This window comes from Lutra lutra, chromosome 16, assembly GCF_902655055.1.
Source record: "Lutra lutra chromosome 16, mLutLut1.2, whole genome shotgun sequence".
Classification (NCBI taxonomy): Eukaryota; Metazoa; Chordata; class Mammalia; order Carnivora; family Mustelidae; genus Lutra; species Lutra lutra.
In genome coordinates this window covers 799,048-820,721 of record NC_062293.1, presented here as the reverse complement: position 1 = coordinate 820,721, position 21,674 = coordinate 799,048, and the positions used below count along the sequence as shown (strand labels likewise).

The following is a 21,674-nucleotide window of genomic DNA, read 5'->3' as shown; positions in this document are numbered from 1 at the left end:
TTATTTTGACCTGAATTATCATTAATAAACTGCTTATCCAAACTTCCGTAAAACAGGGCAGCCTGCTGGCTCAGGAGGTGGAGCGAGTGGCTCCTGATCCTGGGCTCATGAGTCTGAGCCCCACGCTGGGGGTAGAGATTACTTAAAAATAAATACTTTTTTTAAAAAATTAAGGGGCGCTTGGGTGGCTCAGTCACTTGAGCGTCCAACTCCTGATCTACGCTCAGGTCATGATCTCAGGGTTGTGAGATCGAGACCTGCTTTGGGCTCTGAGCTGAGCGCGGAGCTGGCTTCTCTCCCTCTGCCCCTCCCCATGTTTGTGTGCACATGTGTGCTCACTCTCAAATGACTCAAGAAATCTTTTAAGAAATTAAGTAAACGTGGGGCCCCGGGTGGCTCAGTGGGTTGGGCCTCTGCCTTTGGCTCAGGTCATGATCTCAGGGTCCTGGGATCGAGCCCCGCGTTGGACTCTCTGCTCGGCGGGGAGCCTGCTTCCCCCGCACCGCCTGCTTGTGATCTCTCTCTCTCTGTCAAATAAATAAATTAAAAAAAAAAAAATTCAGTAAACGGGGTACCTGGGTGGCTCAGTCATTAAGCATCTGCCTTCAGCTCAGTCATGATCCCAGGGTCCTGGGATTGAGGGGCTCCCTGCTCAGTGGGGAGCCTGCTTCTCCTCCTGCTTCTCCTTCTGCTCTTGTGCTCTCTCCCTCTCTCTCTCAAATAAGTAAGTTAAAAATAAAATAAAATTCATAGGACGATACTATGAGTAATTTTTGAAAATTCAGATGAAATGGACAATTTCCTAGTAAAATATAATATCAAAAAGTGACACAAAAAAGAAAACGTGGATCATCCTTTACTGTGAGAAAGAGTGAATTAATACTTTAAAGTCTTCTCACGAGGAAAGTCCTAAACCCAAAAGGGCTCAGAATTGAATTCTATTAACTGGCTCACGAAAAATTAACATAAGTCTAACACAAGTTTTTCAGAAAACAGAGAAATAGGGAACATCTCCCAACACATCTGAGGCCAGACTTGTGGTCCTAAAACTTGACAATGGGCATCATGAGAAAGAAAGGGTACAGGCCAAAGTCCCTCACAAACATAAACGTACTAATTCTTGGTAACATATCAGTAAAAGAGTAAATCACGTGTGGAGTTTATTCCACAGGCGTAAAGCTGGTGTTAACATTCAGAAGCCAAGGCACGCCTGCTGCTCCGAACGAGACGGCACGTGTGTGCCCCGTCCCTCTCCTTCGGCGCAGCCGAAGCCTCGAGCGACTGTGAGGGGAGGCCCAGCAGACGAGGGCCAGGGGCTCCGGGGACACTCTGCGCTGGGCTCCATGTTTTTTTTCTTCCTGTATTTCCTGGCTTTGATCCTGAAGCGGCCACAACCCAGAAAGGCCAGGGAGCTTAGACCAAGAAAGGCCAGGCCTGCTCCCTGCAGTGGAAGGGCCTGGAAAGAAAGGCAGAGGCTCCCGTGCACCAGCCATGCGGACCCTCCCGGGAAGAGCATGTGGTGAGGGTTCAGGGGGGTGGGGCGGAGAAAGGAATTCCTTAACTCTGTGCACTAAGTCCCTGCGGGGGCCCCCGTGGAAACCAGGCAGCGTGGATACAGCCAATGTGTTGCGAGCTGAGCTCTGCAAGGCGGGGAAAGCGCCAGGACCAGTGGCCTCGGGCAGAGCAGGACAGCATCATCGCAAAGGCTCTGGTGACCAAGTGGCCTTTCAGATGCAGCCCGAGAGACAGGCCAGGACATGGATGTGCGTCGTGCCCCGGCAAGAGCAGAAGAGGGGTCAGGCTTTCAGAGCACCTGCTTGGTACACACCTGTCATAGTCCAGGGCCACTCATCGCACCGACCACCAGGACAATCCCAACGGACAGGACAGATGTCAGAACCACGTGGAACAGGGAATCAGTACACAGAGTTAAGGGATTCCACCACGAGGAACAGGGAACAAGGGATTTAAAACAAGCTGATACACTCTTAAAACAATGGGAAAAAAGAAGTTTCAGCAGAGGAATAAAAGAGAAAAACCAGATGCAATCTTAGAACTGACACTGAAATAAAAGTGCCCCCAGAGGGCTCCAGAGCAGCTCGGAGGGGACCCCGGGCCTGCGAGCTGGAAGACAGAGAAATCACCCATCTGAGACACAGAGGAAACAGATGGACAAAAGTCCCAGAGCCACGGGGACCTGCGGGAGAACAAGCCGGCACTTTTGTCGTCAGATCCCGAAGGGAAAAGAGCAGGGAGTAGAGGAACATGTACCCAAGTCACGGTTGAAAACGCCCCCAACCTGGCAAAGACAAGAACCTGCAGATTCAGCGCCGAACGGGCCAGCCCAGACACACCACCATCGGTTTCCACCCCGAGCGACAGACGCGGCATGGGGCTGGTCGGGGACGGGGCTCAGAGGGCCGGGCCCTCTTGGCGGGACGCGGCACCAAGGCTGTGAGGGCTGGGAGCTCCTCCTCTCACGCCAGCAAGAAACTCCCTTCTCAGACGACGGGAAGCCAGAAGACTCAGCAGCAGCAGACCTGGATGACATGGAACCTGGAACATGGGCCTCAGGAGGGACACGTGCCAAGGGCATGAACCTCCCAGTCCGCACGAACCTCCCAGCCTCTGGCTTTCCTCCTGAGTGTTTCAGGTCACGCGGGACAGCTCCAAGCAGGGCCGAGAACACTGCCTGCCGCGGCTCCCCACGTGGGAGAGGTGGGTTTTGTGCTGCGGGGCCTGACCTCCGCCTTCCGCTGGAGGCTGTGCCGCAGGGACAGGAGCTGACCGTGGTCCTGCAGCCGTGGTCCTGCAGCCACGGACCCGAGCTGCGCAGGTGACCCGTGAGCAGAAGTCACCAAGGGACAGAGAGCAGGAAGGAAGCCGCTGCTCACGCCCCACACTAGGGCCAGGGTGGCCGGTGCACACGTGTCGGTCAGAGATGTCGGCAAGGTAGGCTTCAGAAACTGACCCACCTGTGCGCTGCCTGCGAGAGTTGCCTCGAGTGGGGGAGAGGCGGGTCAGAAGGGGAAAGGGACCTGAAGACGTGCGAAGCAGACGCTCACCAGGGGAGGCCGGGCTAGTGACCAACAGCACACGGAACGGACCCCGGGGCAGGGAGAAAGGACCATTCCAGGACCACCGAAGGGTCTGATCCCATCACAACCACGGCAATCCTACACATCCAATGACAAGGCTTCAAAACACACTAAGGAAAATTGACAGAATCACGGTAAAAAAAAAGATCGGCCTTACAACAGGAAGAGAAAGGAACTTCCTTGCTCTGACCCTGTTCCCCCCAAATCCTTACAAAATATTTAGGAGAAATGCTAAAAATTTTTCTTTGGGATCAGGAAGAAAGCCAGTTGTTATCAACATCATACTGGGGATGCCAGCCAGGAAAAGCAATATAAGAAAAAGAAATAAAAGAGACCAGCTCTGGGGAGCCAGCCAGCTCCCGAGTGGAGACTGGACGACCTGGAGGAAGAGCCCTGCTCCCTCCCTTCTCCTCGTGTAAACCCTCGAGCTGCCTGGCCTGCGTCCATCCCCCTAGTCCCCCCAGGCGGGCCCTGCACCAGGCCAGTACCCCAGCCCGGCTGGTGTGAGAGCAGGGGTGGGGCAGGGAGGCGCCCATACAGAGTGGTGAACGGGAGCAAACACCTAGAGAATGGCCTGACCCGGGGACTCCTAGGGGTCAGGACAGGGGACCTGCAGTCTGTGGTCACTCCTGACCTGTGCATTTGCATTTTGTGACTTTCTGTAGGGTTTATATTTCAATTAAAACAAAGGCAGTGTTACTGGGGCAGAGCGTGCGACAGGACGGGACAAGGACTCTTACCGGGGACATCGGCCGAGGTGTGGACGCTGGGTTGAAAGTCAGTGTAAGAGGAGGACGTCTTTAAAGGATCGAACACATCTTCTAGTTGTTCTTCCAAGGCTTTAAATTTATGCTTTAGATTTCGTATTTCTGTTTCAAGGACCGTAACGTGATCTGCCCCAAAAGACCCAGGAAACACACAGACACGCACGTTTACACGTCCCTCCACCATCGCCAAGGCAGAGGCCCACTCAGGCTGGTGCTGTCTGTCTCCCAGTGCATCCCCCACAACGGCCCCCAGCCTGGGTGCTCACTGAGGAGGGCCCCACAGCCCAGCAGACCCTCAGCGTCCCTGCCATGAGCCTTCATGCGCGGTAGCACAGCGTGTCCCGCCACTGGTGGAGCTGTGCCCTCTGCTCACAGCCACTCCTGGGCTTTCTAACGCACGTGGGGCACAGCCCACCTTGGCTACAGCACAGGACACCCTGAGGAGAGGCCTGGTGCCCTCAGCCCTGACGCCTGCCCCTCGAACACGGTGCCCAACCAGCTCCCCGTGCCAGCGGAGTCCCGGCTATAAGTGCCAAGTACACAGCCTTCACCTTCCTCTCCCTTTCCCAATGAAACGTCGTTATCGCACACAGAAGCACTGACGGAAGATGCTCTCGTCAGCGGAAACGCTGCTGTCGTTCTCGGACGTCCTGCTCTAAAGCGGACGCTTGTTTGTAAGACTCCGAGTGCAGCCCATCTTGGACCCAGTGGAGACCCGTGTCCCCTGCCCTCCCCTCCCCTCTCCTCCTGCTGCCCTCGTCCTTGCTCACCAGGCGCCTCAGCTGCTGCCTCTGGGCTTGGACGGGGCTGCTCTGTGTCGGAGGCCCGAACCCCCGACAGGGCAGGAGGAGGAACGTGGTCACTCAGAGTCTCCATTTCTTTCCTCATCTCCACGATGGCCCTTCGTAAGCTTCTGTTCTGCTCCTGGAGCCTCTGCACCTCACTGGACGGAAAACTTGCCCTTGTTTCCTCTTCCCGATGCCCGAGGAGCACCTGGCACAAGGGACAGAGAACGCTTACAGCAGCCGAAGGCACCCGCGGCTCGTGCCGTCCAGGCCGCTGCGCGCCCCCGCCTCCCGCCGCGGCTGCACTCCCGGCCGTGGGGACCCTCCGCCTCAGCGGACGGTGTGGACCCTCCAGTCGTCGCAACAACGGGACTGCTGCTGGCCAAAGGCAGTTTTTCCCGACAAGCCTGGGGACTCCTTCTTCTCAGTCCCAAAGTTGCCCTGTACCCGTGGGGCGGCCGCGTGGAAAAACCAGCCAGAGCGTGCCTGCGAGGAGGCAGACGGCGCGGGGCCATCGCCCGCTGCAAAGGCTGCTCGCGGGCGTGGGACAGTGCTTCGCCGTGCAGGACAGTTTGGCAGCTCCTCAAAGGGGCACACGCGGACCTGCCACCCGACCCGCGACTCCCCGAAGACACACGTCCACCCAACACCTCGTGCATGTGTGTTCACGGCGCTTCTCCCAGGAGCCGAACGTGCCAACACAAATGTCCCCCAGGGGATGAAGTGACAAAGAACGTGACACAATGAAGCAGCACAAGCCACAAAAGGGAACGAGGCCCTGACACACACCGGCACAGGCCGAACCGCGAGGACGCGGCTGTGCCCACGACCACGCTCCAGGGCTAAAGGAAAACAGGTCCAGAGCAGGAAGAGGAACGGACGATGACTCGAGAAGGACCAAATGGCATCTGCAGAGATGAGAAACACACTGTTTGAAATAAGAAATTCCCCGAGAGGATGGCGGGAGCGCAGCCCGGACGCGGCAGGAGGACGGACCGGTGAGCACGAGCACACGGCCGCCCACGGCTTGCCCGGTCCTGCGGCACGCGGCCGCCCGAGTGAAGGAGAGCTACTGCCAAGTGCACGGCCGGGCGGCCTTAGGACAACAGGCACGAACGCTCAGCGGCCGCGGGGAAGAGAAGGGCCACAGCCATTTACATCGTGAACCGAAGAATCACAGTGACGGAGACACACATGTCACAGAGGTGGAAAAAGGACTCAAGGTTATATGGCACAACCTGACCTCTGTGAAAATGACACGTGCACGGTGACACGTACAAGACCCGCAGGAGAGGCAACGGAGCATCGCAGCGCAGTGCCTGGAAGGTCCCAGCAGGGGGACTCCATGTCCTCGGCCCCCGTGCCGCCCGGCCCCGGCCGATGCCCTGCCAAGAGGACGCATCACACAGACGAAGGAACAGACGCTCGAGTTAGTGAGGTCCGACCCAGCCACCAGCACTGTCTCCACGCGGCCCCCACGTGCTCAACCTGCCCCCGCGCCAGGCTCTGGCCACTCATTCATTTCCCACAAAAGCGTCAGGGAAGCTGCAAGGGCCAGTCTGCTCCAGGCCAAACGGGAGCCGCGCGAGGTTGGAGCTGGGCCCGCCTGCTTCCGGAGGCCACCCCGGCGCACCGACATCACTGCACACTCGCTGTGGCTGCGCATCACTGCTTCCAGAAGGAAGCTCTTTTCCTACTGAACACAGACCCCAGCTTCCCCTCCCAGTCACAGCCCCATTGGCTCCGCTCCACACCGGCTCTGCCTTCTGGCCCCGGCTCCCCTGCCCCACTCCTCGCCGTGGACCCAGCAGACAGGAAGGGTGGCCTGTTTCCCTGCAAACCCCCAACCTCCCTGTCCCGTGCCCGTCGGAACATCTCCCACAAAACCTCACAGCTGCTCCTGCAGACCCCACAGCAGAATGGGGGACCTGCCGCCAGCCTGGAGGCTCTATCTGCCGCCTCCAGGGCCGGGACCACCCTCGCAGGGTCTTGGCTTCCTCGTCTGTAGGACGGAATGGTAGCCCAGGCTGCTCCGGGAGCCCCAATCTCGTCTGTGACTTGGCATGGCACAGGCTGTGTGTTCCCCTGCACCCTGTACTGTGATGGCCCGCGCGGTGGAGTCCAGGACCGTCCCCGCTGGGGGACTGATGTGGTTCCTGCTCAGGCTCCGTGCCCGTTCACTTGGTACCAGTGGAAGACGCCGCCACACCCCAAGATGCAGCCCCTCGGCACAGCAGGGATGGCGCCGGCTTGCCTCCCTCTCCACTGCCTGCCAACACACCCACCTGCTGCTCCCACCCCGAGTTTGCCGCGGGCCCCCCTGCACCAGTCAGGCAGCCACACTGTGAACCTGCTAACGGTTACGACACCCCAAAGCAGGCAGACCCACAGCAGACCGGCCGCGTCTGCCAGACACGCGCACGGCATCCTCCCACCCCCAGGCCTGGCTCTAAGCACGCACCTCCGACCACAGGGCACGCCGGCTTGTGCCTGCAGACGGCCTTGTGGTGTGGCCCGCTATGCCCACTCGCTTGGCTCCAGGTCCCTGCACGGACTCAGAGACGTGCGCGTTCAGGGACCGGAGTGGAGTGTTTTCTCAGCGAGGCTGGAGGGACACGAGCAACTTTGTGTGGCTTTCAGGTCAGCTCGCAGATGCTCCGCTTCCCACCTGCTTCAGACACTAACCACAGGGGAAGTGCCGGCCCCGGAGGGCACAGCCAGAGGCTGCGGGGGCTCCCTTCCCCTCTGCGACAAGCGTGAACCCCCGCAGCGAGGACGGGCCCCCAGCAGCCTGGCTGACGGGGATGCCGGGGCGAGCCGGCCTGCAGCTGCAGCACTCGTGCCTGTGTGCAGCCCCCACCAGGCTGATGTCAGACCGTAGGGAAGAGGCTGCGCTGCTGGGAAGACCCGCTACCTGAACAGCTGGGTGAGTGACTTTTCCTAGAGGGACAGAGGTCAGAGTCCTGACACACCTCCTCCTGCCCTGGAAGCAGGAGGTCAGTGTCCAACAGACCCCCTGGCTCTGCCCTGGAAGCCGCCTCCCCTGCTGGCTTCCCACAGGGGCCTTGTGGGCTGGGGATTCCCATGTGGCTGGCTGTGGGGGATGTGCCTCAGGCTGGAAGCAGACGCTCCCTCGGGGACTCTGGCTGGAACCCTTCCCGCCTCCTCCAGCCTCTAACGAGGACCCGCCCTCCTCGGCGTCCCTCGGTCTGGGGCCACGTCACTCCCGTGTCTGCCTCTGTCCGCACCTGGCCTTCTCCCTACGTCCCTGCCTTCTACATGCTGTGGTTTTCATAAAGACGCCGGTCACACTGGATCAGGACCCACCCTGCTCCGAGTGACCTCCTCTGAGCTGGTCACATCCACCAAGACCCTATTTCCAAGTAAGGTCACACCCTGAAGAGCTGGCCGTTTGGACCGGAACCTGTCCCTTCGGGGCCAGCATTCAGCCCGCGGGCCTCTCACGGTCGCTGTCAGGCTCTGGGCGGCTATCCGTCAGCGAGGACATCTTTGTGCAGAGGACACAGCCACGGCTCTATGTCGGTGGCTCAGACACCATGTGTGGAGACACGTGCCTCTGGGATAAATTCTAGGCCCTTAGTTCAGTCCTTCCTGAGAGCCACAGGCTTTAGTTCCAAGAGGGCCGCTGGCTGCACCCGGGGCTCTCCTTCCGGTCGTGTGATGGCAAACCACGTCCTCCAAGGCCAGCACCAACGCTGACAACACTACCGGGACAGGAAGCATTCCTCACAGCTTTCCAAGCAAGGAAGCGACCCGGCTCTGAGGCCAGTAATATAGCCGTATCACAGAGGGACACTCTGGTGCGTGTCCCTGCCACCCGCCAGGCCCTCCCTGTGAGCCTTCCTGCTGCCTTGCGCAGCCAAAGTTGAAGGAGCCCCCGCGCTCATGGACCATGTCCTCCTTGAGGCTGTGGCTCCCATCTGGCTGTCCAGACAGGCGCCAGGTCAGTGTCCTCGGTGCTGACAATTCTCATGAACGACCAAGGGGAGGTCATCAATTGTCAGCTCTGGATCTGAGCTGGGACGTAAAACTCCTGACGGAAGCAGCGGAGGTCCTGGGTTGCACACACAGGCTGGGACAAGTTAGGAACGTGTACGTGTGTTTTAGTGAGCTCTACACCCAACGTGGGGCTCAAACTCACGACCCCAAGATCAAAAGTCACATGCTCTACAGACTGAGTGTGCCGGGCACCCCAAATTACAAATATCTTAACACTGCTTAGGAGCTGACCTATGGACACGTGGCCACGGCATCGTCTTGGAGGAAACCTTGCCCACCTGGGTCCCTATGACGAGCCAGGAGTCTGAGCAGCTGCTGCCTTTGGGGTGGGGACGGGGACCAATGGGAAGGGGCGTGGGGACCTTTCCGGCATGACGGAAATGCTCTGTTTCTTGTTGAAGGGCTGGGTCCCACTGGCACATTCACGGCAAACACACTGACCTGTGTGCACTGAAGATCTGTGTGCTTCACCGTGTGTCACACAGGAGCCATTCACAGGCCTGGGGAGTCTTCTGCCTGCCCCTCCTGCTCTCGCTCCCCCGGCCTCACGCTGCCCCTGACCCTCTGGCCATGGACCTCGGAGCCCAGCCCGTTCCTTCCAAACTGTTCCAAAGGGTCCCCGCGTCTTGGGCCACGGCACTGGCCTCAGCATCGGAGGACCCAAGGGCCAGGACACCAAGTCCTCGGGCAGGCCTGGTGCAGGGAGGTACCCAGGCCGTCCCTGCAGATGGGATCACGGCACACAGCGACCCCCCATGACAGCTCCACAGAGAAGGCCATGGCAGCAACGTTAACACTACCCGTCTGTATGGCAGAATGTTGGAATGTGGGGTTTTTTGAGATTTCGAGAACTAAAGATGTGCAGCAGTGTCTGGGCGCAGGGTCCCCTCAGCTCCTTCAGGCGCCAGATTGGCCTCGTGGTGCCGACAGACACCGGCTGAGAAGACTGACCTCCCACTGGGGTCTGTGTGGCCCTATTCTCCCATGGCCACAGCTGAGGGAAGACTCAAGGAGCAGGCTGCTGTGTTCCTGGGAGGGCTCCGGGAGGACGGCGGTGGCACTGACCTGCACCTCCTCGGGAAGGAGGCCGCGTGTCCTCAAAGCCTGCACGGCCTGGTCTCTCTCCAGCGTCAAGGCCTTGAGCACCCCCTCCTGGTCACGCAGTGTCCGCTCTGTCTCCTGGAGCTTGGCAGCCGCCTGGGGAGAGATGTGGGACTCAGGGCCCGCTGGGAGGGTGACAAGGCAGCAGCGGACTCTCACGTCCTTCCCAGGGAGCAGACAGCAGGCGCACGGGCGAGCAGCCCCCGGGCCCAGGACCACGCGGCGCACGGGCCGGCTGAGGGCCGCCCCAGACTCGGGTGTGGCCCTCCCAGCACACAGGAGCCAGGGACCCTCCCCGCACCAGTGACAGGAACAGCTCGCACAGTAAGAGCCAAGAGGCCCTCAAAGGCTGTGGCAGGACAGGGACGCCTTCGGCTGCTCTAATCATCGTTACACGGCACGATGCTCGGTGACGCTCGGCATCTCCCAATCCCAACGACAGCCCAGAGCCCTCGTCCAGGAGCCACAGGGCGCTCCCAGGCCCTCCCAGCGCACAACGACACCCAACAAGCCCAGGGACGCAGACCTGATCCCGTGCCTCGCTCAGGGCCCGAATCAGGTCCTCGGCCTTGTGGTAGTGGTCCCTCTCCACGGTGTCACAGCGCTGCCGCCAGTCCAGCTCCAGCTGCGCCTTCTCGCGCTCCAGGCCCCGCTCCCTCTCCTCGGCTGCGGACAGCTGCTGCTTGTACCTCGGGGACAGGACAAGCACGGAGGTTAGTGTCTTGCACATGAAGCAAAGGTGGCGGGTGGGGGGAGGGCGCCACACACTGCGGTCGGGCCCCCTCCAGGCTGGCCCATTCCCAGGCACTTGTGGACACACGGCATGCCAGGGGGTGGGGGTGCACGGCTGGGAGGGGTCCCTGCAGCGTGGACACGGAGGGCAGGCTTGGGTTCAGACAGGAGCAGCCAGCAAGGACCCCCAGCTCCGAGGAAGCCAGCACCACGAAGACCAAACGCAAGAAACACAAGAACCCGTCTGGAAGAAGAGAAGGAAGAAAGCCAACACACTTGGGGGAAAGAAGGAGAAGCGGTTCCAGCAGAGAAATGTGAGAAGGTTTCAGAGTGACCACCGGAGAGCTTGGAGCCGCCGGGACAGAGAGAGCCTCCAGGGCTCAGAGGACCGACGCCCATCTCAGAGCAGGTCCAGGGAGATAGAACGGAGCAAGCAAAGGAGAAAACCCAGCGCAACCCGGGGACACACATGTCCTCGGACCAGACGGGCTCACCAAGCACTCATCCGGGGAGCCTTACGGAGGAGTACGCATAGACGCCGCGCACAGCGCTGGCCCAGGATGAAAAGCCTCAGGGGAGACAGAGTGTGTGCCAGACGGGTCCCAGGCCTCTCGTTGGCCACGTGAGGGCAACGCATGGTGGTGGCTCTGCACGGCCTCCCCCCAAGGGTGGCCGGGGTATGCACGATGGGATGGGCGTGCCCCTGACCAGATGAGGCCGCGCAAGGCCGCGCCTTGCCCACAGGAGGGAGTTCCCCGCCACCGGAGAAGCCACAGTGTCAGGCCCTCCAGACACCTCTGGGGCTCATGGCCACTGGGAAGGCCCCCACTGGCCTGAAGGAGCCTGGAAGGAAGGGGCGGCCTAGCTGATGTTGTGGCCCTAGCCCCATGAGACCCTGTGCTGGGGACACAGCTGAGCTGAGCCAGACTCCTGACCACAGACACAGAGACAGTAAGTGGGTGTTGTTCATGCCACTAAGTTAGCAGTGATTTGTTCCAGAGCAACAATAAAGTAACACACGACGGGTTCCAAATCCGGTGGAAGGGGCTCCTGGGTCACTCAGTCAGGTGTCTGCCCTCGGCTCAGGTCATGATCCCGGGGTCCTGGGATCGAGCCCCAAGTCAGGCTCCCTGCTCAGCGGGGACCCTGCTTCTCCCTCTGCCGCGACTCCCCCTGCATGTGCCCTTGCTGTCTCTCTCTGTCAAACACATGAATAAAATATTTTTAAAAACCCAGGGGAAAGCGATTTGGAATTTGGGATTCTAAGCCCAGCAAAATCAGCAGTGACACCAGAAGGCAGAGATGGGACATCCTCAGACACAAAAGCTCAGAGCAGCGGGACAGGGCTTCGCAAACGTGGTGAAAGCCCACTTGTTTATTTCTTTAGAAGATTTATTTATTTTTGAGAGAGAGAAACACAAGCCGGTGAAGGGGCAGAGGGAGAGAGAGAACCTCAGCAGACTCCCCGCTGAGCACAGGGCCTGACGTGGGGCTGGATCCCATGACCCTGAGATCACCATCTGAGTGGAAACCAAGAGTCGGACGCTCAACCGACTGAGCCCCAGGTGCCACCGGGTTGTTTTTAAATGTGCACTGACGGCCGTAGCTCTGTAGAATGGCAGGAAACGCCACAGCGCTGTCCCGTCACCACGAAGTCCCGGAATGCCTGTGCTCCCTGCACGCGGGTCCCGTGGGGCAGGAGCAGACACAGAACGTGTTCTCTGTCCACAGCAGAAGTGAATTAAAACCAGTAACAGAAAGATATCTGGAAATCTCACAATGACGGGAAACCCAGCAACACATTTCTCAACAGCCGCTGACCGAGGAAGAATCACAAGGAGAATTACGAAGTATTTTTAACTGAATCATACCAAAATTGGTGGACGGCAGCGAAGTAGTGTTCAGAAGGACACGCCCAGCACGAAATGCTTATGTTTCTCAGACAGGCAGAGCCAAGGCCCCGCCGTCATCAGCCGTGAAAAGAACGTCCAACGGGCGCCAAGCGAAGCAGAAGGGGTAAAGCTGAGAGGGTAAGAACCCAGAGAACGACGCGGAAGCTCTCTGAAAAGATCTGTAGAATCGACAGATCTCCAGGGAGACTGACCCAGAACAGCAGAGACGGCAGCGACCGGCTGTGCGCACAGCGGGGAGACAAACCCCAGGAGTGATCCCGGGCCCATGAAGCCAGCAACGACACGGGCAAAACCCCGAAAGACTCGAAGTCGCAAACTGACACAGAAACACAGAAAACCTGCTGCAAGCCCGCGGAGAAGCCGGAGGCGAGGTGCCCCCAGATGGCACGTGGAGCGGGGGAGGCTGTGGGGCTGGGGCGCGAGGAGGGGGTGCCAGCCGGCCAGGGCCAGGTCTCAGGTCTCGGCTGCGGGGGCAGCAGAGCAGGCACATGCCAGTCAAGACTCACCGACCGTACGGTGGAAACAAGTGCATCTCATTACATCTCAGCGACTCAAGAAAGCAAGTGTGCTCTTGGCTCAAGCATTCACTCCACCTGGTGACAGCAGCAGCCGCCCCGGAGACCAGAAGCAGCGACTGTCCCCACAGGACCGAGCAGCAGGAACACTGCCGTGTGCCTGCGACAGACCCGAGCCCACTCCCACGGCAGGGCCTTCTCTGGCTGCCCTCCGTCACCCCATCCCCTCACGCCCCTCTCACGACCCGACGTTCCTCTTCTTCCTGTTTCCTGTCTTTCTCCCTCAGTGGGCTATGAGGCCAGGGCCTGGATTCGGTTCCCTTTTGTACCCCTAGTGCCAGAATGGCACCGGGCCCAAAGGAGGCACGCAGTGGAAAGACCCCTTGGGGAAGCTGTGGGGACAGTCACCTTCCAATGTCCTGCTGACATCTGGCCAGATGTGCCTTGAGTTCCACTGCCTCTGCCTGCAGTGACTGAATCTGGAGGTCCTTGGAGATCATCTCCTTGGACAGCTCAGCGATCTGGGCATCCCAGCCGGATCTTAGAGCCAACGCGTCTTCCCGAAGTCTGCACAAAGAAGGGAGGCCGCATGAATGCAGGCGTGGCGCTCGCTCGAGCTTTCTTTTCCACGGTGCCCCCAACGCGCACACCCCCACACGTGCACGCCGCCCTCGAGGAAGTCTGCACACTAGCATCTCCCCGTCAGGGTGGGGCCTTCCTCACCCAGACGAGGAAACAGTCCTACCCGAGCAGAAGCACCCGCCCACCCATCCCACCAACCCAGCTGCCCGCTGAACTCCTACGACACGCTAAGTCCACATCAGCCGGGCAGGGCTCACCTGTGCCACGGCTCGCGCAGCCCTCTACGTTGGGACACACGTTTGCAAGCTCAACAGTGACATGAGCTTGTACAGAAACCCCTCCTCCACCTGGCAGAATTCCCAAAACTTGGGTAATATCCCCAGAATAAAAACCCTAGAGAAGGGGCGCCTGGGTGGCTCAGTGGGTTAAGCCGCTGCCTTCGGCTCAGGTCATGATCCCAGGTCCTGGGTTCGAGCCCCGCATCGGGCTTTCTGCTCAGCGGGGAGCCTGCTTCCTCCTCTCTCTCTGCCTGCCTCTCTGCCTACTTGTGATTTCTCTCTGTCAAATAAATAAATAAAATCTTTAAAAAAAAAAACAAAAAACAAAAAAAACCCTAGAGAAGACACCTAGAGCTGCTGCCCAGGGAAGTGCTGACGGCACTGGAGGCCCCTGGGGTTCACTCTGTCCGCAGCCCAGTCATCAAGGAAGAGGCACTGGGCCACCCCCTCTGGAGGAAAGCAAGCCTGGGGGGCAAGCGTCCAGTCTCAGAGCCCCGCTGCCTGAGGCGCCACAGGCGTCTCAGAGGACGAGGAAGATCTGTCAACCCAGAGTTCCAGCTTGACTCTTAGCCACCAGAAAAAGACCATTTTTCTTCATATGCTTTCAACAAATTATTTCTAGTACGATGCATACAAACTCGCCCTGACCTCATACCTGCTCTAATGTCAGGAAGGGCTACACAAGTGGGGCGCCTGGGGGGCTCAGTGGGTTGAGACGCTGCCTTCAGCTCAGGTCATGATCTCAAGGTCCTGGGATCGAGCCCCGCATTGGGCTCTCTGCTCAGCGGGGAGCCTGCTTCCTCCTCTCTCTCTGCCTGCCTCTCTGCCTACTTCTGATCTGTCTCTGTCAAAGAAATAAATAAAATCTTAAAAAAAAAAAGAAGATACCAGTGGAGGGGCACCTGGGTGGCTCAGTGGGCTAAAGGCTCTGCCTTTGGCTCAGGTCATGATCTCAGGGTCCTGGGATCGAGCCCCGCATCGGGCTCTTTGCTCAGCGGAGAGCCTGCTTCTCCCTCTCTCTGTGCCTGCCTCTGCCTGCTTATGATCTCTCTCTGTCAAATAAATAAGTAAAATCTTTAAGAAGAAGAAGAAACCAGTGGACTACTACGCAGCCATCAAACCCCCCGAAATCCTGCCTTTTGCAAAGACACAGATGGAACTAGAGGGTGTTATGCTGAGCGAAGTCAGTCAGTTGGAGAAAGACAGTTATCATATGATCTCCCTGATACGAGGAATTTGAGAAAGAAGACAGCAGCAAAGGGGAAGGGAGGGAAAAACAAAACAAGATGAAATCAGAGGGAGACAAACTGTAAGAGACCCTTAGCCACAGGAAACAGACCGAGGGTGGCTGGGGGTTTGGGGGCACTGGGTGACGGGCACTAAGGAGGACACAGGATGTGATGAGCACCGGGTGTTATGAACAACCGACGCGTCACTGACCTCCGTCCCTGAAACTAATAGTTCACTCTGTTAATTAATTGAATTTAAATAGAAAAATAAAGTAAAAAAAAAAAGAAACCAGTTGATGGAGAAATTGGAATCCTTGTGCTAAACAGTGCATTCGCTGTGAAAACCAGTCTGGCAGCTCCTCAAAAAGTTAACCATAGGGGTACCCGGGGGGTTCTGTCAGTTGAGCCTCTGCCTTTGGCTCAGATCCTGGTCTCAGGGTCCTGGGATCAAGCCCCACATCGGGGTCCCTGCTCAGCGGGGAGCCTGCTTCTCCCTCTGCCTCTGCTCCTCCTGCTTTACTCTCACGGTCTTGGACAAATAAATAAATAAAATCTTTTAAAAAGTCAAACGCAGATTTACCATACGATCCAGCAATCCACCTTCCAGGTGTTCCCCCACCCCACCCCAGTGAACAGGCACCCGCACACCCACGCTCGCGGCAACACTGTTCACGACAGCCACGAGGTGGAAACAACCCAAGTGTCCACGGACAGACGAATGGGTACAGACAGTGTGGTCCAGCCGGCAGCCAGGGAAAGGAAGGATGCCCTGTCACCTGCCCCAGCACTGGTGGACCCAGGAGGTGCGACGGCCAGTGGAATATGCCAGTCGCCAAAGGACAGACACTGCAGGATCCAACCCAGACGAGGGACCGAGAATCGTCAACGTCCTGGAGACACAGCGTGGACGATGGGTCCCAGGAGGTGGGGGAGGGGAACGGGAAGGGACATTTGGTGGCCGTACAATGCAGCCAACTGTGCACTTTAAATGGCCAAGATGGTAAATGTCACACGATGCACATTGTACCACAATTGCATACGTCCGCACACACGCACACATGGCGCGGCCTGAAGACGAGACGAGGAGAAGGCGGCCGAAGGAGAAGGACCAGAGACCGAACCCTCCCGGGCCGCGGCGGGCACCATCAGCCACCGGGCCCTCCCGCGCGCGCTCACCTGTCCAGGGCGGCGTCCTTCTCTCTCAGCGTGTCCCCCTGCCTCCACTCAGCCCGGCGCAGCTGCAGCTCGAGGGCCTCACAGCGGGCCTGCACCTCCCGGGCCCGGGCCTCCAGGGCCTGCAGCTGCTCCGCGTGGGCGCCCTTCACAGCCACCAGCGCCGCATCCCTCTCCCTGGCCAGACGGTCCAGCTCGTCGTGCCTGGAACACAGGCAGGTGTCACAGCGGCGCATGGCCCCGCTCAGTCCCCAGACCACACATGCCTCGCCTGTGCTCAGGGGCTGCTGTCCTGGGACCTGAGCCGTGGCACGTCCTGCCCGGCCACCGCGGCAGCGGCCACTGGAGCGCGCACTGGCACTGCTCAGGCAAATGCTGGCTGAAGGGCTCTTAGAGGCTGGGTCCCTGGGCAACTCTGGAGCTGACACCCCCAGAAGACAGACGGCAGCGACAGGGGCTCTGGACAAGCAGTGCCACCGATGCCCCCACCAGCTTTCCTACTGACCCTGAAAGCAGAGCGCAGCTCAGCAGCCGTCTGTCACCCAGAACCCTAAGGCTGTCCCTGTGACTGGGGACCGCAGGACACTGGTCGCTTTTCTTTTTTTTTTTTTTTCAAGATTTTATTTATTTATTACAGACAGAGATAATGCAAGCACGGGGGAGCTGGAGAGGGAGAAGCAGGTTCTCCACTGAGCAGGGAGCCTGGCGTGAGGCTCGATCCCAGGACCCCAGTCTCATGACCTGAGCCGAAGGCAGACGGTTAACGACTGAGCCCCCCAGGCGCCCCTTCCATTAGCATTTTTCAGTGAGATGGTGAAGCCTTATTCAACGAGGTCACGTTAACATACTTCTCACTCTAGTTACAATCAGGCTTCACCTTACCCATGTTGCGATCTGCTCCGTGTTTTCTACCCTCCGTCAGCAAACACATGAACGTGCGCTGGCGTCCAGCAGCACAGGCCTTTCCCTCGTGGAACCGGGAGATGTCCCATCGCGACGGCTGGGGAAGGAGCAGACTCACTTCCGAGCTGCACCGCGCGGCCGCTGTTCAGTGGCCAACACAGACGCCAGGCTGGGAAGCTGCCCTCCGTCACTGGGGTCCACTGGTGCCATGCGCGTCACTGCACTGTCGCACAGCGCGGTCCGACGTGAAGCATCTGGATGCGCTCTAACGTGTCACGAGTATTAGCACCAAACTGTCCTAACCTAGAGCACTTGGGTACGTTTTACAAGGTGTGCTCTGTGATTCCCAGTGTCTTGACAATTCTTCTCCAAACATGTGCAGACCCGGGGGGCCCGAGATGGAGTGAGAGGCTCTCACAGAGCGCCCTGAGGGGCTAACCGTCTCCCAGCGAGGACGGGCTCTCCCGCACAACCTCCTCAACACTGTCCCTAAACAGAAACTGAATCCAAGATCCCGAGGTTTTAGGGAGAAATGGTAAAGCTTGCGACAAAATTAAAAGCATCTTACTGTATACACATCACGCTAGCAAATGTGTTCTCTGAGTCACAACCTTCCAGTTTCCCCGCTTCTCAGGACGAGGGGTTCCCAAGCTAAGTAGAAGGGCACCAGGTATACGTAGTTACAGAGTAAGTCTCAGAAAAGCCTCTGATCCAAACTTCAGGAAACAGTGAACATGAGTGATCTGCCGATGGAGCCAGGCACCAGCAGCTCTCTGCTCTCACCAGCGGCCAGCAGACATGTGACCTAGTCACGCTGGGGGGCAAGGCCAGCAGGTGGCTCCTGGCACAGAACTGGAAGGTGTTCAAAGCCCAGGGGATGCTGCCAGAGAGTCCCCCAGCTGTGACGAGGTGGGCAGCCCCACTCAAGGGCTTGCAAACTGATGTGGGGACCCTCTCCCCTCCATCGGGGGAGCATTCCTAAGGAGACTTATACTTAATCAATGAATTTTATAGTGTGGTATATTGTTTTGTAAAGTATGTGCAAATAATTATCAGAATACCTTCACTTAGAAACCTTTTAGAGGGACGCCTGGGTGGCTCAGTTGGTTAGGCAGCTGCCTTCGGCTCAGGTCATGATCCCAGCGTCCTGGGATCGAGTCCCGCATCGGGCTCCTTGCTCGTCAGGGAACCTGCTTCTCCCTCTGCCTCTGCCTGCCATTCTGTCTGCCTGTGCTCGCTCTCTCTCCCTCGCTCTCTCTGACAAATAAATAAATAAAATCTTAAAGAAAAAAAAAAAAGAAACCTTTTAGAGGGGGAGCCTAGGTGGCTCAGTGGGTTAAAGCCTCTGCCTTTGGTTCGGGTCATGATCCCAGGGTCCTGGGATCAAGCCCCGCATCGGGCTCTCTGCTCCGTGGGGAACCTGCCTCCCCCTCTCTCTGCTTGCCTCTGCTTACTTGTGATCTCTGTTAAATGAATAAATAAAATCTTTGAAAAAAAAAAAAAAGAAACCTTTTAGAAAACTTAAGGTAAGTTTCATTGTTTTTAGTTTATATAAACATAGGTATTGTTATGTATACATACACACATGTATAGAGAAGACTGATTTCAAATTTCTTTTTTTTTTTTTTAAGATTTTTTATTTATTTGACAGAGACATAGCGAGAGAAGGAACACAAACAGGGGGAGTGGGAGAGGGAGAAGCAGGCTTCTAGTGGAGCAGGGAGCCCGACGTGGGCCTCGACCCCAGGACTCTGGGATCATGACCTGAGCCGAAGGCAGACACCCCACCACTGAGCCACCCAGGTGCCCTGATTTCATATTTCCTAAGCATAAAAAATACATTATGGGGCACCTGGTGGCTTAGTCAGTTGAACGCTTGCCTTCAGCTCAGGTCATGGTCCTGGGGTCCTGGGATTGAACCCCACATTGGCCTCCATGCTTGGTGGGGAGCCTGCTTCCCGCTTGGCTGCTCCCCCTGCTTGTGCTCTTTCTTGGCTCTCTCAAATGAATGTATAAAATCTTTAAAAAGAAAAAAAGAAAAGAAAAATACCTACTCATTTCACTATGCCATGACAATCAGATTCCTGATTTTGGCTCAGTTCATGACCCCAGGTCCAGCCATCAGGGAGCCTGCTTGAAATTTTCTCCCTCTGCCCCTCCCCCTCATATGTGCATGCTTACTCGCTCTCTAAAATAAATCAATCTTTTAAAAAAGAGTGACCAGTTTTACTTCTTTTCTTTTCTTTTTTTTTTTTTTTGTTTTATTTTGTTTTTAAGAGATTTTAAACTAATCTCCGCACCGAATGTGGGGCTTAAACTCACAACCCCGAGAACCAGAGTCGTGCTCCAACGGAGCCAGCCAGACAGCCCTGAGCAGTTTTGCTTCCAAATGTCAGTATTTACAATGTGCTAAAACGGTGCTCATCTGTGACTATTTCAGTTCATGGCTGTGTCGGTGGCGCGTGGCTCTTGATCTTGGGGTCGTGAATTCAAGCCCCACGTGGGATGCAAACATTACTTAAATAAATGAACTTAAAAGGAAAAAGGCTCTAGCTGTGGGCATGAAGAGGAACGCTGTCTGTCGCCACCGGCCCATGTGGGTCTGAGCTGGACCACATCATGCTGTGTCCGTGGCGCCCACGTGTCCCTGGCAGGGGCACAAACACCACGTCCACCCCCGCTCCCGCAAGCCAGCCTGGCCGAGGCGAGCACGGGCCGATGGCGTCTGCACAGTGGCCCAGAAGGCAGCTCCCAGCTCTGGCCTGACTACGGGTGAAAAGGCCGTAGACAGTCTGTAAAGTTCTTCTCCTCAGGGTGCACACCACACAAACATCACAGCCAGAAAACCCAGAAATGCCCCAGACTGCCCACACTCCACCACCCTCCACCGTTCCCGGGACCACGCAGCCTCACAGCCACACCTGCGCTTACCTGCAGCCTGGTGCTTTCCAGAAAAGGAAGTTGGCGACTTCTGTGGCAGGTGGAACGGTGCACACTGCCCACCCCCTACCCCGGGGCTCTCAGGGGCCCACCTAACCCCAGGTCAGGGCTGCTCCCAAGGGCACGCGCTCCCACATGCCCGCCCTCCCCCAGGAGTGTGCCTTGTGCCCTCACTTAGCCCCCTTCATCCTGCGGGCCTTGCACGCCTCAGCCCGAACGGGCCACCACGGGCTCTCTCAGGGTCCCCGCCTGGGGGGTGCCGTTCCAGCTACAGGCTGGGCGTCCCGACACCGCAGTGCAGGGCGTGCGGCCGGTCCTGAGGGATGAGCTGAGCATCTCTGCAGGAAGGTGGGGGGGCCTGGGGAAGGTACAGCCAGGAGAGCAGGAACGCTTTGCCAGGATAATGTAGAAATGAAAGGCGACTATCACCAAAGTAACCTTTGTTGCTGCGGTCTGAAACTAATGAACTGATGCATAAAACTGTTTTTTTTTTTGTTTTTTTTTTTTTCGGAAACGGCTCATGCCTGCGCTGAGACGGGGGGAGGGGCAGAGGGAGTCCCAAGCAGGCTCCATGCCCAGCGCCAGCCTGATGTGGGGCTCGATCTCACGACCCCAAGATCATGACCTTGGACGAAATCAAGAGTCACATGCTTAACTGACGGGACCAGCCGGGCACCCCCTGGTTAATAAAGCGTTTATGTTTCAAACTCTCAAAACACCAGGGTGCCCACTGGCTCAGTCAGTGGAGGGTGCACCTCTAGGTCTCGGGGTCCCGACTTAAAGCCCCATGTTGGGTGTAGAGATTACTTAAAAATAAAACCTTGGGAAAATCTTTAAATAAAAAGTTTTTTAAAGACTAAAAAGCCTAGGGGCGCCTGGGTGGCTCAGTGGGTTAAGCCGCTGCCTTCGGCTCAGGTCATGATCTCAAGGTCCTGGGATCGAGTCCCGCATCGGGCTCTCTGCTCGGCAAGAAGCCTGCTTCCCTCTCTCTCTCTCTCTGCCTGCCTCTCTGTCTACTTGTGATCTCTCTCTCTGTCAAATAAATAAATAAAAAATCTTTAAAAAAAAAAAAAAAGACTAAAAAGCCTAACTACACGCAGAAAATCCTGAACAGAGCATGGAAGCAGACCTAAAGCAGGGAGTTCAAAGGCCAGACGGCCTGTGGCTGGTGGGAGCCTCAGCCTGACCCTAACCCCTCGCGGCCAGGCTGGGGGCCAGGAGCACTCACTTCCTCCTGGCCACCTCCTCTTCTTTCTTCCTGGAGAGCTGCACACAGTTCAGTCTGTCCTCTAAGTCCTTTATCCTAAAAGGAGGAAGTGTCACTGGGAAAAGCAGACGAGGGCCCCCCCAAGCCGGCCAACCGGCGGAAGCCCCCAGCTCGAGCAGGAAGGGGCAGGCAGGCGCAGCTGCGCACCGGGCATCCTTGGCGGCGGCCACGTCCCTGAGCTCCCGGTCCCTGCGCCGCAGCTCGTCCTCCAGCCCCGCGCCGGCGGCCTCCGCGGTCCGCAGCGACTCCGCGGCCTGGGCGGCTGCCGCCTTCACAGCCACCAGCTCCTCGTTCAACACTTTCACCTTCAAGAGATGAAGAATTCAGGAAGAGGCTGGGCCTGGAACCGAGCGGTGAGGAAGACACAACAC

The 21,674-nt window shown here is 57.8% G+C and overlaps 1 protein-coding gene across 1 annotated transcript in view; it reads right to left on the bottom strand.

Annotated features, from left to right (window-relative positions):
* CCDC57 (coiled-coil domain containing 57) overlaps positions 1–21,674 on the bottom strand; it is a 76,138-nt gene that overhangs the window by 37,307 nt on the left and 17,157 nt on the right. Inside the window, exons 7-16 of the mRNA XM_047706932.1 lie at positions 21,451–21,608; positions 21,265–21,339; positions 16,197–16,397; positions 13,340–13,498; positions 10,298–10,460; positions 9,736–9,867; positions 4,636–4,858; positions 3,846–3,991; positions 2,968–2,982; positions 489–525 (exon numbers count right to left, since the gene is read on the bottom strand). Of these exons, the coding sequence (XP_047562888.1) occupies positions 489–525; positions 2,968–2,982; positions 3,846–3,991; positions 4,636–4,858; positions 9,736–9,867; positions 10,298–10,460; positions 13,340–13,498; positions 16,197–16,397; positions 21,265–21,339; positions 21,451–21,608 (1,309 nt within the window). The remainder of the gene's footprint in view (positions 1–488; positions 526–2,967; positions 2,983–3,845; positions 3,992–4,635; positions 4,859–9,735; positions 9,868–10,297; positions 10,461–13,339; positions 13,499–16,196; positions 16,398–21,264; positions 21,340–21,450; positions 21,609–21,674) is intronic.